The following is a 14,973-nucleotide window of genomic DNA, read 5'->3' on the forward strand; positions in this document are numbered from 1 at the left end:
CAGACCTTTCCCTTAAAAATTGAGATGGTACACATGTGCTCATCTCAGGACTTTTGCATTTTCTTTTCCCTTTGCTTTTGGCTGTTCTTTCTGTAGATATCCACATGACTTTATTCTACACTTCATTCAGGATTTTGCTTATGACAACTTATCAGAAAGGTCATCTCTGATTATTCTCACTAGAATAGTACTCTTTTGATAACCATCAATGACTCTCCCTACCCTGCTAATTTTCTTTTTTTATAGCACCAATCTGACATTTTCTGTACTTGTTTATTTTTTGCCTCCTTCTGCTAGAATGTAGGCCTCAGTTTCATGAAAGCAGTGACAACCTTTTTTTTCTTACCTTATTGCTGTATCTTTAGCACCTAAAAGTGTGCCTGCCTTGATAAATATTTGTTGAATTGAATTAAAGAAATGAAAAGTACTTGCATATTTATCTGACTACATAAAAAGAAAGTATTTTCATTTTTCTCAGATTAATGTTCACATGTTTTATTTTTAGATAGTCATCTGCCAGATGAATGCTATAGATAAAAATGTTCCATTTTTATTTTATCATCAACTAGTAACCAGTTAATAGTTAACTGTAACTTAGCTTTATCTCCTTAGAAGATGTAAGTTAGTTATTGAAGAATGTAGTCTAATGAGAGGCCTTCTTATTCATCATATTTAGACTCTTTCATGAAAAACGTTTAAGGTATTTTTGTTTTGCCAAAGTATGAGTTTGAAGGAAACTTAGAGATTATTTTCTTGTTCTGCTTGATTTAAATTTTTTTTTCAGGAATTCCTGCTGTGGTGCAGTAGGTTAAGAATCCAGCTGCAGAGCCTAGGGTCCCTGAGGAGGCACAGGTTCTATTCCTGGCCTGCTCAGTGGGTTAGAGGATCCACCGTTGTCACAGTTGAGCCTCAGATTCCATCTCTCACCCAAGCACTTCCATATGCCATGGATGTGGCCATAAAAAAGAAACGAACAAAACCCCTTTGATTCAGAAAGCTTAAACATTAAGGAAGTAAGCTTGCTAATGTAACTGAAAGTCCAGCACTGTGTGGCTTATCAGTCATAGTCCTGGTAGGAAGTAGACGCTACACTAAAACTTGGTTATTGAATAGTTTATTGCAAGGCTCTTTCAAAAATTGTGAGCATTATTAAAGGAAATCAGCAAAATTTGAAGAGATCAGAGGAGTGTGTAGCATAACTCAAATAAAAAGTTATGGTTACTACAGGAGAAGTGTATCTAACTAGAGTGTGGTCTTTAATAAAGGAATATAGTATATTGACCCCAAAGTGTGAAGCCAGGGAAATGAATACCCCAGACTTCATTTTCTTCCAATACTTTATTTCCTGCTAGAATCTCTATCTAGTTAAACCCAACTGAAAGCCAGGAGACAAGGGCATCTCCCAAGCACGGAAATAGGCTGGGGAAGTTTGGAAAGTGGATCAGTACAGCCAGCAAAACATATCTAGGGAGTTGGACGTAGGGTTTTGTTGTCTGAATATCAATTTTGTCATCAGAGACTCAGTTTTGTGTGTGTGTGTGTGTGTGTGTGTGTGTGTGTGTGTGTGTCTGCTCTGCTATAGCTACTTTTCTTTGTGCTCGTGTGAAGTTGCCAGGCGTACTTGGTACTCTGAGCTTTTCCATCTAGATGGAGAGAAAGTTCCTTTCTCCCAATTATTGGACAGGATCTTTCCCTCTAATTTGATTGATCAGCTTAGGTCTTGGCCTACTTTGAACCAGTTATTTTCATACAACTTTGATGCTGGGTCTCTCAACTAATCATTATCTGCCTCTGCCCAACAACGGTAGGCAGAAGTGATTTACAGTGGATTAGGCTATTCAGAGCTCAATCTTGGTATCTGGAGAGGAGCAAAATGGATAATGATCAGCTACTTTATACCTCTACTAATTAAAATAATTTCCCACAATTTGTGTGATGCATAAACACGTTCTATATATACAGAGAGAGAATGGTTTCTGTAATAAACATGAAAAATTCCAGCAATCCATTCCATTATGGGCTGCTCTAAGTATGAAAAAGACCTCTTTTTTTCTGAACAGCAATTTTTCTCTGTAACATCCATCACTCCTATTTGCTTTAATTACTTCAGATGTAGATGTTATTATACAATTGCTTTATCTAGCTTCTTAGATTCTACTTCCAAATATGTTTAGTCCTACCTCACATAATACTTCTTGCCCATTGTGTATTCACTTACCACGTAAAAGTAATGTCATATAGTTTAAATTTCAGAGCTGGCATTTTATAGATTCATAACTACAAATTGTCCAAGTATAAATCTCTTTTTATAATATCTTTACTAGAGAAAATGAAAGCAAATACCAAATTAAAAATATTTTAAAGCAATCAAATCAAAGTAAGCACATTAAAACAGAGTTGAATGTCTTCCTTTCATCCTCTTTTAATCTGTTTTATCTGTTCTATTCATAGTGTGTTTTTGAATTTGACATGAATTCAGTTAAACATTTACTGAGGACTTATGGCAGGCATTAGACAGATAAAAGATGAATAAGGTAGTACCCTTTTTATATCAGGAAAGATATGCGAATAACTAACAGTAATTCAAGACAAAAGGAATAAGTACTACATACTTACAGGTAAAGGTAACATGCTATTGAAGAGAACATTCTTTTTATATCTGGTAGTATTTTGAGTGGGCCAGTAAAAAAATAAACTATTTTATTAAAAAAAAATTTTTTTTTGGCTGTGCCTGTGGCATGTGGAAGTTCCTGGGCCAGGGATCAAACCTTCACCACAGCATTAACCCAGGCCACAGCAGTGACAGTGCCAGATCCTTGACCCACTGAGCTGTCAGGGAACTCACAAAAACGCAATTTTAGGAAAATGTTTCCTGAAGATCAGTTTTAGAGTTAAATATTGTTACCTAGCAGCATTAAGAGCTGTGAAAAAAATTTGACATTTTTTTTCAGTAATGTGGGAGGCCTTGTATGATGCTTCTGGCATAACTTTTAATAAAATAGGGAAAGTTAAAAAACTTTTTTCCAGATTATGAATTACTTCTTCAAATGAATATGTTCACAATGGTCAATCTAATTTTATATCACTTTGGTGTTCTTTTTAACACATGGCAATTTTTATGGACTAAAGGTTGATACTAGGGCTATTTATATAGAAACAGATTTTTAAGCATAAAAGTTTAATATATCAGATAATGTTCTTGAAGTCATTATTACAATAAAAATAGAATGTATAAGTTAAGCTATGTGAAATTATAACTAGTGAAGGAGCTGACTGAAGCTTTACATAAACATTTCTCCCTTACTTTAATTTTATTCCCTTATCCATGAATAAAATATTTTAGAATTTAAAAGTATTGTTTTTCATTAAAGTTTCTTTAAAATGAGTGCCTAATCTGCTCTTTTAAACTTAAATATTTGTTTTTTTTTTGGTCCCCCTGCCCTTTTTTTTTTTTAAAATAATAGTTATTTGCTAGGATCATTTCCTCTATGATAATGAAATTTTCATGTAAACGTATGCTCTAAGGCTCAATTTAAATATTGTAGGGCTGTTGATGATTCACTTACCATTGATATTTTATCAAATACACTAATACAACATCATTGCTCAAACTAGTTAAATATCACCTTCTCAGTAAAACGTCTTTTAACCATTGTTCCACAGATTCTTCTGCCCAGTTCATGTTCTTTTCATATCCTTGTTGTATTTTAACAAGATGTTACATATCTTACCTTTTAATTTATTTTATGCTCCTGTCTTCACTTAGTAGGTAAGTTCTACAAGGGTGTGGGACTTGTTTTTGTTTTTATTTTTTTTCTTCAGTTTTGTTCTTTTCACAGTGCCAAGGAGAGTACCTGGCAAATAGTAAGTGCTCAACATGTGCATTTTCTGAATGACTAAGTGAAATGGATTGAGCTTTACCTTTAGGTGAAGGAAATGGATGTGAGGGAGATGGAGTTGAAGGAGCAGGATAGAGAAAGCAGCTGAAACACTTTGGGGTTGTGCATGGCAAACTGGCTCAAAGAAATAGTTTAATTCAGCGAAAAGTTTAAAACTTTTGTTATTATTCCAATAGTTGACTTACATTGTTGTGCCAGTTTCTGTTGTGCAGCAAAATGACGCAGCATACATATCTACATTCTTGTTTTTGTATTATTATTAGCCATCATGGTCTATCCCGGGAAAAAGTTTTTTAATTTGAATTTTATTTCCTTTAGATATCCTCACTACTCTTTATTAGTTCCTTTCCTAATTCATACATCGTTTTTAACTGCTTGCCTATCATAGTTATTTGAATTTGTGACCCCCTTATGTAGAAGTATGAAAATGCATGGTATGTTTAGGTCAAATTTATTGAGTTGCCCTTTAAATGAGCATGATAAATATAAGCACACCATATGAGAAGTCACCTTGGTAAGACAACATAATTCCTTTTCGACCTTAATTATCCTATACTGATAAATTTGGACTTCAATCAGTAGATCATGGAGATAAAGATGTGGTGTGATTTGTGCTGTAGGGGTGAGTGGTAGGTGATTGTTTACCCCAGGGAAGACGGTGATGCTACAAAGGAACTCTAGACGATGAAAAAGATTTATGTGGGAAGACGAACTTTTTGATATTTGAGTTTAAATTGTTAACTTTTTGCGTGTTTGTTTTTTAGGGCCACACCTGTGGCATGTGGAAGTTCCCATGGTAGGGATCGAATGGGAGCTGCAGCTGATGGCCAATCCACATCCACAGCAACACCAGATCCAAGCTGTGTTTGTGGTCTATACTGTAGCTTAGGGCAACATCGGAGCCTTTAAGCCTCTGAGCAAGGCCAGGGATCAACCCCGCATCCTCATGGATACTATTTGGATTCTCAACCCCCTGAGCCACAATGTGAACTCCCAGATTGTTAACTTTTATGAAAAGCAGTTATTCTATAATATTTTCATCTGAAATAAAATGCTGGGGTAACATTGTACAATAAGATGCAATGGACACCTCAAATACTGTTTAATTTATTCTGGTAAGAAGTAATAGGTGAAATTAATATTAGTAATGTATTTTATTTAAACTGGTATATCCAAAATATTATCACATCCACATATACTCAACAACAACAAAAAGAATAGTAGATATTTTGCATTATTTTTTTCAAATCCCTTCCAAATCCAGTGTATACGTATTTATAGAAGATATCACCTAGGACTAGCCACATGCTCAGTAGCCACCTTTGGCTCGTGGCTGCTGTATTGGACAGTGCAACTTGAAGTTTTGGTTTTTATCTAAATACCATTGGAGTTCCCGTCTTGGCGCAGTGGACACAAATCGAACTAGGAACCATGAGGTTGCGGGTTTGATCCCTGGCCTTGCTCAGTGGGTTCGGGACCCGGTGTTGCCATTAGCTGTGGTATAGTTTGCCGATGCGGCTTGGATCTGAGGTTGCTGTGGCTGTGGCGTAGGCCAGCAGCAACAGTTCCAATTAGACCCCTAGCCTGGGAACCTCCTTATGCCGCAGGTGCGGCCCTAAAAAGACAAAAGACAGAAAAATACATACATACATACCATTGGAAGGTCTGTTGTCTTTTTGGAAAGTCTGTTGTTTATGTAAATACCATTGATGATAGGTTTTCTGTTGGTGATGGCGGTTAAAAATTCTTGAAGGGAGTACGCGTGGCAGAGATAATGTTATATATAAAGTTGTGGAGCATGAACTATCATATAGGAAGAGTGTATTTATGATATGAAGGCCAAATAAATAACCTTCAGCAGTTTCTATCCTTTAAGCAAAAGATTCTGAAGAATAATCTGAGGGTTCTGAAGGCCAAAGGAGAACAGTATTTCTAGGAAAGTGAGATCTGCTTTTTCAAATGCTATGGATTTGAAAGGTCAGAGAGGTTTTATATAAAGCAAGATGCATTGCATTTGTCAGCATGAAACTCATTTTTATCTTTTAGAAGAAAGGAATCATTGTAATGGCAAGGTCTATTTATTTTCACTTTGGTTTGGTTTGGAGCTAGTGAAATTCAGCACTTCTCTTTCCCAGTGTCTTTTGTGTGTGTGTGTATGTGTATGTATAGACTGTCATGATAGTAATGGTATTGCATTTTAATTTTCGCTAAGATCTTTTCCAATTAGTCAATTTCTGTATAAATGTAATGAAACCATTTTATTCATAATTTATTTTTAGCTATTTTAGAGTGGCATTATTTAACTTGAGTTATTTATCTGCATTTGTCCTGGAAAGGGCTTCAAATAAAACTATCATTTAGAGGATTATCATAAAATTCTGGGTTTCTAAAGATAATTAAATTTTGAAGAGCAAAGAAAATGTAAAATATTACATTTTATATTTAAAGTATTAGGAATTACACATGGAAATATCATATGTACTTATTCTAAGACAGCAATTTTACAGTTTGATAATCTATATATTTTCATCTTGAATTTCTGCTTTCTTTAGTCATCAAGAGTTCATATAACTAGAGCTGTCCTAGAGCAATTTTTATCCTTTGCAAAATACCTTGATGGTTTATCTCATGGAGCACCTTTGCTGAAGCAGCTTTGTGATCACATTTTATTCAACCCAGCCATCTGGATACATACACCTGCAAAGGTACATTTTAATCTCATTCATTTTATTTTAGTGTACTGTTATAAATTATAAATATAAATTATTGTTAGTGGAGCTAAATTATCAGTGGGAGACATTTGGATTTTTCAGTTTATTTTGCAGTCAATCTGAAGCAGATATGTTAGGCAGTATCAGAAATCAAAATAGTAAATATGTAGATATTAAAATAAATGAAACTATGGTTAAAAATTATTTCCTTATAGGCTGATGAAACAGTTCTGGAACTTGATAGTGGTGATGGTTGCTAAAAAAAATGTTGAAGCCATACTTCTTTTTGTTAAATGATCATAGATAATAAATAAATAATAGATTAGAAGGTATTTTCCACAATTTCAAAAATTATTGGGACAGTAGAGAAACATTGATTATGAACCCTAAATTAGACATTAGTATTGCACAAATGTTAGATTTGCTGAGTAGTGGAATTGTATTTTGGTGAATGTAGGAGAATGTCCTTAAAGGATTTACACTGTGAAATATTAAATGGTGAAGTGTCTGAATATCAGCAACTTCCTTTCAAACATTTCATCAAAATATATTTATATATTTGTATCTATAATATGAGGAGAAGTAAAGCAAATATGGAAAAATAATAACAGCTGGTACATCTATTTGATATTTATATAATTTTTTTAGTTAAAAAGTTTTTAAAACAAAAAATCAGGGAAAATAGCAATAAATAACATTAAGAATATGCAAGAAAGTCTTGAAACTCAACACTAAAAAGATTTCAAAAATTAGATGTGATGTAATGACTGCATTCTGATGTCATTAGATATGATTCATACCTTTCCAATAAAGAGACTCCAGTAATTAATGCTAGAAAAAGAGAAAATAATAAGTAACTAATTCTACCATGATAATTATAATCATTGTGGCTGGAAAATTGCTTTTATTGTGAATATAAATTTATATCATAGTATGTAAAAATATGTTTTGAAAGAAGTATATACATACATTTTTTAGCTAGTGACATAAAATTTTTATTATTTTGAACACCTAAATTTAGCCTTCTTATATTCTAGTGGAAATCAGTAATGAGGGACATTTTTCATGAATTTGAGCTGGCTTTTATGATCTTCAAATGTCCCACACAACTTTGGTTAAATAATGTTTAAGTTCTAATTTTTATTATGGTTTGTCATATTAACTATTTTGCCAAAACTCAAAACTGAAGTCTGTTCACTCTTTAAATAAGGTGTTTAAATGTGTCATCTGTACACTTACATGGTTAGATTCTGAGACTGTAGTAATAGGTTTAAGAAAATTTGAAATTGCGTGAACTTTTATGATCTTTGTCAACAATATGTATTTTTTCCAAATATGATTTCATTAGGTTCTGTTTCTTTGAACTGCTGTAATATATTTGAGTAAGGGCCTTCCTCTAGTTGGCTTTTTAAATAATTTGACCTTCTTATCAGGTAATTTCAGTGCAATTATTAAGTCATTTAAAATTATTTTCTTGTTAATAACTATTAGATTACATTTAGTAAAATTAATTTTATGAGAATGTGTTGATCACAGATTATTTTTTATAATGTAGATAACATTAAACAAAGTTATTTTAACCTCAAAATAAATGGTTCTTTCTTGGACTTTAAAAATTTACATGTAAATTAGAATAATGTATATTTATAATATAAATACTTAAGGCATTTAAAATTTTTTTTAATACTTTGCTAACATTCTGTGTTAGGTTCAGCTTTCCCTATACACGTATTTGTCTGCTGAATTTATTGGAACTGCTACCATTTACACCACCATTCGCAGAGTAGGAACAGTATTACAGTTAATGCACACACTAAAATATTACTACTGGGTCATTAATCCTGCTGACAGTAGTGGCATTACACCCAAAGGTTTAGGTAAGTGCCGTATTTCTACCTTCGACTGTACTGTGATTGTTCTATATCCTAAGTGCTGTTATACTGAACAGGTGTGCATGGTTATGAAAATAACACCAGGCTGTTGTTGTCTGTCTTATGTAGTAGACTGGTATATTGAGAATTTTTTGTGGTGAAGAAGAAGCTTATAGCTTTGGTATTAAATTATTTTTGGAATAAGGGTAAGTGAAAATAAGTAACATTGTACCTTTTAGTCTGTATGGTTGTTGTGATTTAGGAAGATATGTTCATAGCATTCAAAGCAATGAATGATATTAATCATGGCCAGTGTATTCCAATACAGTTGTCTAAACAGTTTTAGATTGCTGCCTTTCTTTATATTTTTCCCCAAACTTCACTTTGTTCCAAGTGAAGTAGAAACTAATTTAATTCTTCAATGCATTGTGCTATTTAAAAATATTGCTAGTTTTCCTGTCTATCTGTCTATACTCATTGTAGAATAACAGGAGAAAAAAATTGTTCATAACCCAAACACCAGGAATAATAACTCTTTGAAGTTTGGTGTGTGTGCTTCCACTATTTCTCTTTGCATAAATATGTGAAATATTTAAACTCTTTTACAGAATTTTGATTTTTTTTTCTTGAGTTTTTTCCCTCAATTCTACATAGTAATCTAAGAGAGTATACCATTTACGTGTTTCTAAAGTTTTGATTCTTTAAATAATGCAGTGATCTGCTACTTTGAATAAAGTCATTCACCTTCATCTCTGATTTGTTTAGAATTACTGAGAAAGGGTCTTATAGGACATATTTTGATATTTTTTAGAGATATTATATTAGTTTACAATTGGACAACACTATGTTAAGGTGCTTTTCTCAGCATACTCATACTAGCATTGAAAGTTACCATTTTATAAAAATATTTTGCTAGGAAAAAATGGCATTTCACTATTCCAGTATACATTTATTAGCTTACTTTTATGTCTTTCAGTTTATTGATCTGACTTTTAAAATGGTATTATTCACATTCAGATCTCTAGCCTGGCTTTTCCCATTTCTTTTAGACTTGATAATGGCTAAAATTAACTGACTATGCTTTGAAATCTATGCTAAGCACCTACATATTTTTGTTTAATCATTTACATATAATGTAATTATATATAGAGAGACATATTTGCACATATACATATGCTTATATCTATATATAGCTGTCAATATCACTCCCATTTTTGCATATCAGGAAACTGAAAGTTGGTATAAAGTAACAGAACTAAAATTTGAATTGTGTCTCTCTGACTCATAGCCCTAGTTTTTAAAATTACACTGATAGTTTACTTTAGACAAATCATACATTCGTACATATTCATTTCTGCCTCAGAAAATTAATGTCTAATTTACAGAAAAGTCGCAAGAATTGTATAAAGAATTATTATATGCACCCCCATATTTCCCAGTGTGTTATACTTTCCCATATGTTTACCATTATATTTTTATGTAAATATAAACACATATACAAGCATACATATTTTTCTGAATCAACTGAGAAAAAATATAGATATTGCGCCCTATCACACTTAAATACTGTTTATTTCCTAAAAAGTAAAGGCACTATTTTGGATAATGAATGGTAATCATTAAAATCAGATAATTAATATAAAGCTAAATGAAGTATTTGTATATTTTGGAGATGAATCCCTTGTCACTCACTTAGTTTGCAAAGATTTTCTCCCATTCTGTGTGTTCTGTTTTCATTTTGTTTATGGATACAGAAACTTTTAAGTTTAATTAGATCCCATTTGTTTGTTTTTGTTTTTATTTTCATTACTCTAGGAGGTAGAGAAAAAAGAGTGTCCTGCTTATGTTTTCCTCTAAGAATTTTCTATGTGGTTTTGGATTGGAACTGAAGTGTAAACTTATGGTTATTAATATATCAGTTTAGATATATGCATATACATATATATTTATCTTATAAATAAGTAAATAAATAAATATCAGGTAATTAATATTAGTATAATATCAGGTAATTAATATTAGTACAATATCATCTAATTCAAAGATCCCATTCAAATTTCACCAGTTATTCCAATAATATCCTTTCTAGGAAAAAAAAAGTGTTCTTTCCCTGAATTCCAGTAAAGAATCATGTATGGTATTTAGTTGCCTTGTCATCTTAAGATTCCTCAATTAGATTGCTTCCTTTAGCGTTTCCTTTTTTTTTCATGGCCTCGATATTTTTGGAAGAATATAGGCAGTTTTTATAGAATGTCCCTTAATCTGAATTCATTTGATATTTGCTCATGATAATTCAGGTTTTTCATTTTTGGAAGGAATCACACAGAAATCATGCCAATTATGTCTCTTTGTTATCATGTCAAGAAGCAAACAATGTTGAATTGTCTCATAACTAGTGATGTTAAGTTTTGGTCTGCCAGGAATTTTTTTTTTTTTTTTGTCTTTTTAGGGCCATACCTGGGGCATGTAGATATTCCCAGGCTAGGGGTTGAATCAGAGCTACCGGCCTACTCCACAGCCAAAGCAACATCAGATCCAAGCTGTGTCTGTGGCCTATACCACAGCTCACAGCAGTGCTGGATCCTTAACCCACTGAGTGAGGCCAGGAATCAAACCCGAATCCTCATGGATACTAGTCGGGTTCGTTAACCACTGACCCAAAACGGGAACTCCTGCCAAGGTTCTTTACTGTAAAATTCCACTTTCTCCTCTGTAATCATAAGTAGTTGGTGGAGAAATACATTGAGACTATGTAAATATCCTGTTCTTTAATAAACTTTTGCCCACTGGTTTTAGTTAATTGATGCTGGTTGTCAAAACTGACCTTTACTGTGATGACGGCCAAATGGTGACATTTTCCAGCATATTTAGTGGTTTGAATTCAACTGTAAGGAGGGACTTGTTTTTCACCTCCATTTACTAATTTATTTGTTTATTTTTTAGTATGAATTTTATGGATTCTTGTTTTATTCAGTGTTATATCAACAGCTGGCACACTTTCTCTGCAAAGGGCAAGACAGTAAATAAGGGCTTAGGGAGACATAAATCTCTACTGTAAGTGGTCAGCTCTGCCATTGCATTGCAGAAACAGCCAGAGACAGTATGTAAATGAATGGGTGTGGTTTGTTCCAATAAAACTGAAACAAGTGGCTTGGTGGATTTAGTGCAAAGTCTATCTCCCAGTTGTGACATTATTTTGATGTTCACATTGTACCATATTTGGCCAGTAGAAGTTCTCTCACTTGAGTCTTGGGACTGTATGACAAATATCTATACTTTTTTTGTACTTACTTGCTCTTCAGTAACAGGTATTTTTGATTCATGTTATGTTTTTCTTATCTCAGTCCTGGAATCAGCCATTTCTCCACGAAGCTCTGGCTTATTCTGTAGATATGGCTTTTGAAATCAGGATTGGGTGTTAGGTGTGTTTATTGTGCTTCTTGCTCTTTGGGTATCATTACTTCCAGGAATTCTCATTGGGCAGATCTAGGAAATATAAGTTTAAATGCAAATACATATGTGCACATATCTAAACTGATCTATCTATATTAATAACCATGAGTTCACACTTCAGTTCCAATCTAAAACCATATAGGTCATTTTAGCCTCAAATTTATTATATTCACAACTTTCTTTCAATATTGAGAAATCTGGCTCCCATTGGCTTTAATATTTTTGTATATTTACTTATTCTACTTTATGAAACGAACATTCTGACACACACACTATCAACTTTTTGGCTTTGACATTGCCACTTGGCTCTGGTTGTCTTTAGCTCTGGCTCTGAATTGTCCTTGTCACCTCCTCACTGTTTCTTTGCTGTCAACCATCCTACTGGCCTCTGTTGTCTCCTTGCCCTGACCCTGAAGGTGCTGCCAGTCTTAGTTGCCTCCTTGGCTCTGCTATCCCCTGGTATCTCCTTGGCATCTGCTGCTTCTGCAGATTCCCAGGCCCTTAAGGCCCCACTGGCTCCAGCCACCTCAAGGAGAAGGGAAGGAAGAAAACAAGTAAATGTAATTTAAAAATAAAGGTAATAGGAACATGAAAGAACATTTTTTTCTTTTTTTTAATTGACTTTCTACAGTTTATTAAAATTTTTTTTAACATTTTAATTGAAGTGTATTTGATATATAACATTATTTTAGTTTCAGGTGTGTAGCATAATGATTTGATATTTGTGTATATTGTGAAATGATCACTTACAGTAAGTCCGGTTACATCTGTCACCATTCAGCATTTATTTTTTTTTCTTTTTTCTCTTTTGATAAGGACTTTTAAGATTTAGTCTCTTAGCAACTTTGAGATATTCAATACAGAATTATTAGCTATAGTCACCAGGTCGTACATTACATACATCTGACAGATTATTTCTTTTTCTGTATGGTTTATATATCCATTTTAGTTTGTCTCTTTTTAATGTGTCCTATGTAATCTTTTTAATTTAACTTTCTAATTCATCTGAAGTTAATTTTACTTATTTTGGAATGTTAGGTTCTGAAACACACAGTTTTCTATATGACAATTTTTTCAATAACAATTTGAGCTAAAATGCTATCTTTTAAGAACACCTTAAAGATTATTTTTCACTACACTAGCTTTTCATAGAATTACGCATGTGTAGCCACTCACTTTGAGAAGTAGAATCTCTTTGATTTGACTCTGATTTCACACTTTTGTCTCAAATTATTATTATATATGCTTCACTGTAAAAACATTTACTTACATTAACAATATCATAGTAGTACATGATCATGGGGCAGGTGAAATATCCAGATTTATGCTAAAAGGCTAATACTTTCCCAAGGAGCCAATATTACAAGTCTTACATATTTTTTCACCTTTTTTCTCTGTTCATACGAAGACACGCTTACACACATGTGTATACATAGATATTTCACATTATAGGTGTTTCAAAGACGTATTCTGAGTATATCACAAACACAAAGTAGTATTATATCCATAAATATAATGAACTTCATATGAGTATCATCAAGCTTAAGAACTAAAACATTACCATAAGCCTGTATGTATCTATCCTTGGTGGGAACTTTGTTCCATTCCCAGGTGTAGAGATATGTTGCAGGTGCAGCCTTAAAAAAAAAATCTTTTCAGGAGTTCCCATCGTGGCGCAGCAGAAACGAATCCGACTAGGAACCATGAGGTTGCGGGTTCGATCCCTGGTCTTGCTCATTGGGTTAAGGGTCCAGCATTGCTGTGAGCTGTGGTGTAGGTCACAGATGCAGCTCGGATCTGGCGTTGCTATGGCTCTGGTGTAGGCTGACAGCAACATCTCCAATTAGACCCCTAGCCTGGGAACCTCCATATGCTGCGGATGTGGCCCTAAAAAGACAAAACAAAACAAAAACCCAACCTCATGGTTCCTAGTCGGATTTGTTAACCACTGCGCCATGATGGGAACTCCATGAGTAAATAATTTTAAATTGTCAACCATCTGAAAATGAAAATAACGCTGATATTCTCTATTATTGAATTGTACAGAATTAATACTAATAAATATTATAATTACACATAATTATAATAAATATAAAGAATTTCATGATATCCCAGCAGAATTGCATTAAACTCTAATTAGGTGAGGTTTTTTTTTTCTTTTATTTTCTGTTTTATTGTAGATGGTCCCCGGCCTTCACAGAAAGAAATTATATCTCTGCGGGCATTTATGCTACTTTTCCTGAAGCAGCTTATATTAAAGGTAAAACAATTTTTCATGTTTTAAAATTGTAATATATTACTCAAAATAATTTTTGTCATAGTTTAAACCGTTATTGTAAAATTAGTGGTAACTACCTTTAATTCATGAATTATTTTCAAAATTCTTTAAATCTTGGTATTAACTTTTGTTGAACTTAATTTTTTGTTAAAAACCTGAGATCCTCCATACTAAAGGATCTAGCAGAAATGGACAAGGAACAAATGCATGCAAAATTGAGCATGAAGCTTTTATTCCAGAAAATGATCTATGTTCCTGTTTTAAAAGGCTTACGTTATATATTTTATCACAGTAGGATTTTTAAAAGATTAAGACAAATAGAAAATAAAGGTAAAATACACAGCAATTGCTATTGTAAAGTTTTACAGTAATTGCATTGTTTTAAGAAAAGAATACATAGCTAGAAAATAGTAATATGAGTATATTTAGATGATCAAAATATTTTTTATAGTGACGGTCAATCAAATATTAGTACCTTTAGAAGGATTAGACATAGTTTTCTGAATATTTACTTATTTAACTTGAAATAATACAGCATATGAATTATGAAGTACCTAGATATTTTAATTAAAACAACACTTTTTAAGTTGTTCATATTTTCTATTAAAATGACATTTAGATGGCTGTCTTTAAAGTTTTAATTTTAAATTTAAGTTATTTTTTAAAAAATTAGGATCGAGGGGTCAAAGAAGATGAACTTCAGAGTATATTAAATTACCTACTTACAATGCATGAGGTAGGACATGGCCTGGGTCTTCTATTTT

At 32.8% G+C, this 14,973-nt stretch overlaps 1 protein-coding gene across 8 annotated transcripts in view; it reads left to right on the plus strand.

Moving 5' to 3' along the window:
- The window catches only part of NBEA (neurobeachin), a 636,767-nt gene that overhangs the window by 149,636 nt on the left and 472,158 nt on the right, over positions 1 to 14,973 (plus strand). For all 8 annotated transcript variants that reach the window (XM_047756277.1, XM_047756280.1, XM_047756278.1 and 5 more), the window contains 4 exons: positions 6,452 to 6,604; positions 8,319 to 8,487; positions 14,112 to 14,191; positions 14,883 to 14,945. In XM_047756277.1, coding sequence (XP_047612233.1) covers positions 6,452 to 6,604; positions 8,319 to 8,487; positions 14,112 to 14,191; positions 14,883 to 14,945 — 465 coding nt within the window. The remainder of the gene's footprint in view (positions 1 to 6,451; positions 6,605 to 8,318; positions 8,488 to 14,111; positions 14,192 to 14,882; positions 14,946 to 14,973) is intronic.

This window comes from Phacochoerus africanus, chromosome 13 (genome assembly GCF_016906955.1).
Source record: "Phacochoerus africanus isolate WHEZ1 chromosome 13, ROS_Pafr_v1, whole genome shotgun sequence".
Lineage (NCBI taxonomy): Eukaryota > Metazoa > Chordata > Mammalia > Artiodactyla > Suidae > Phacochoerus > Phacochoerus africanus.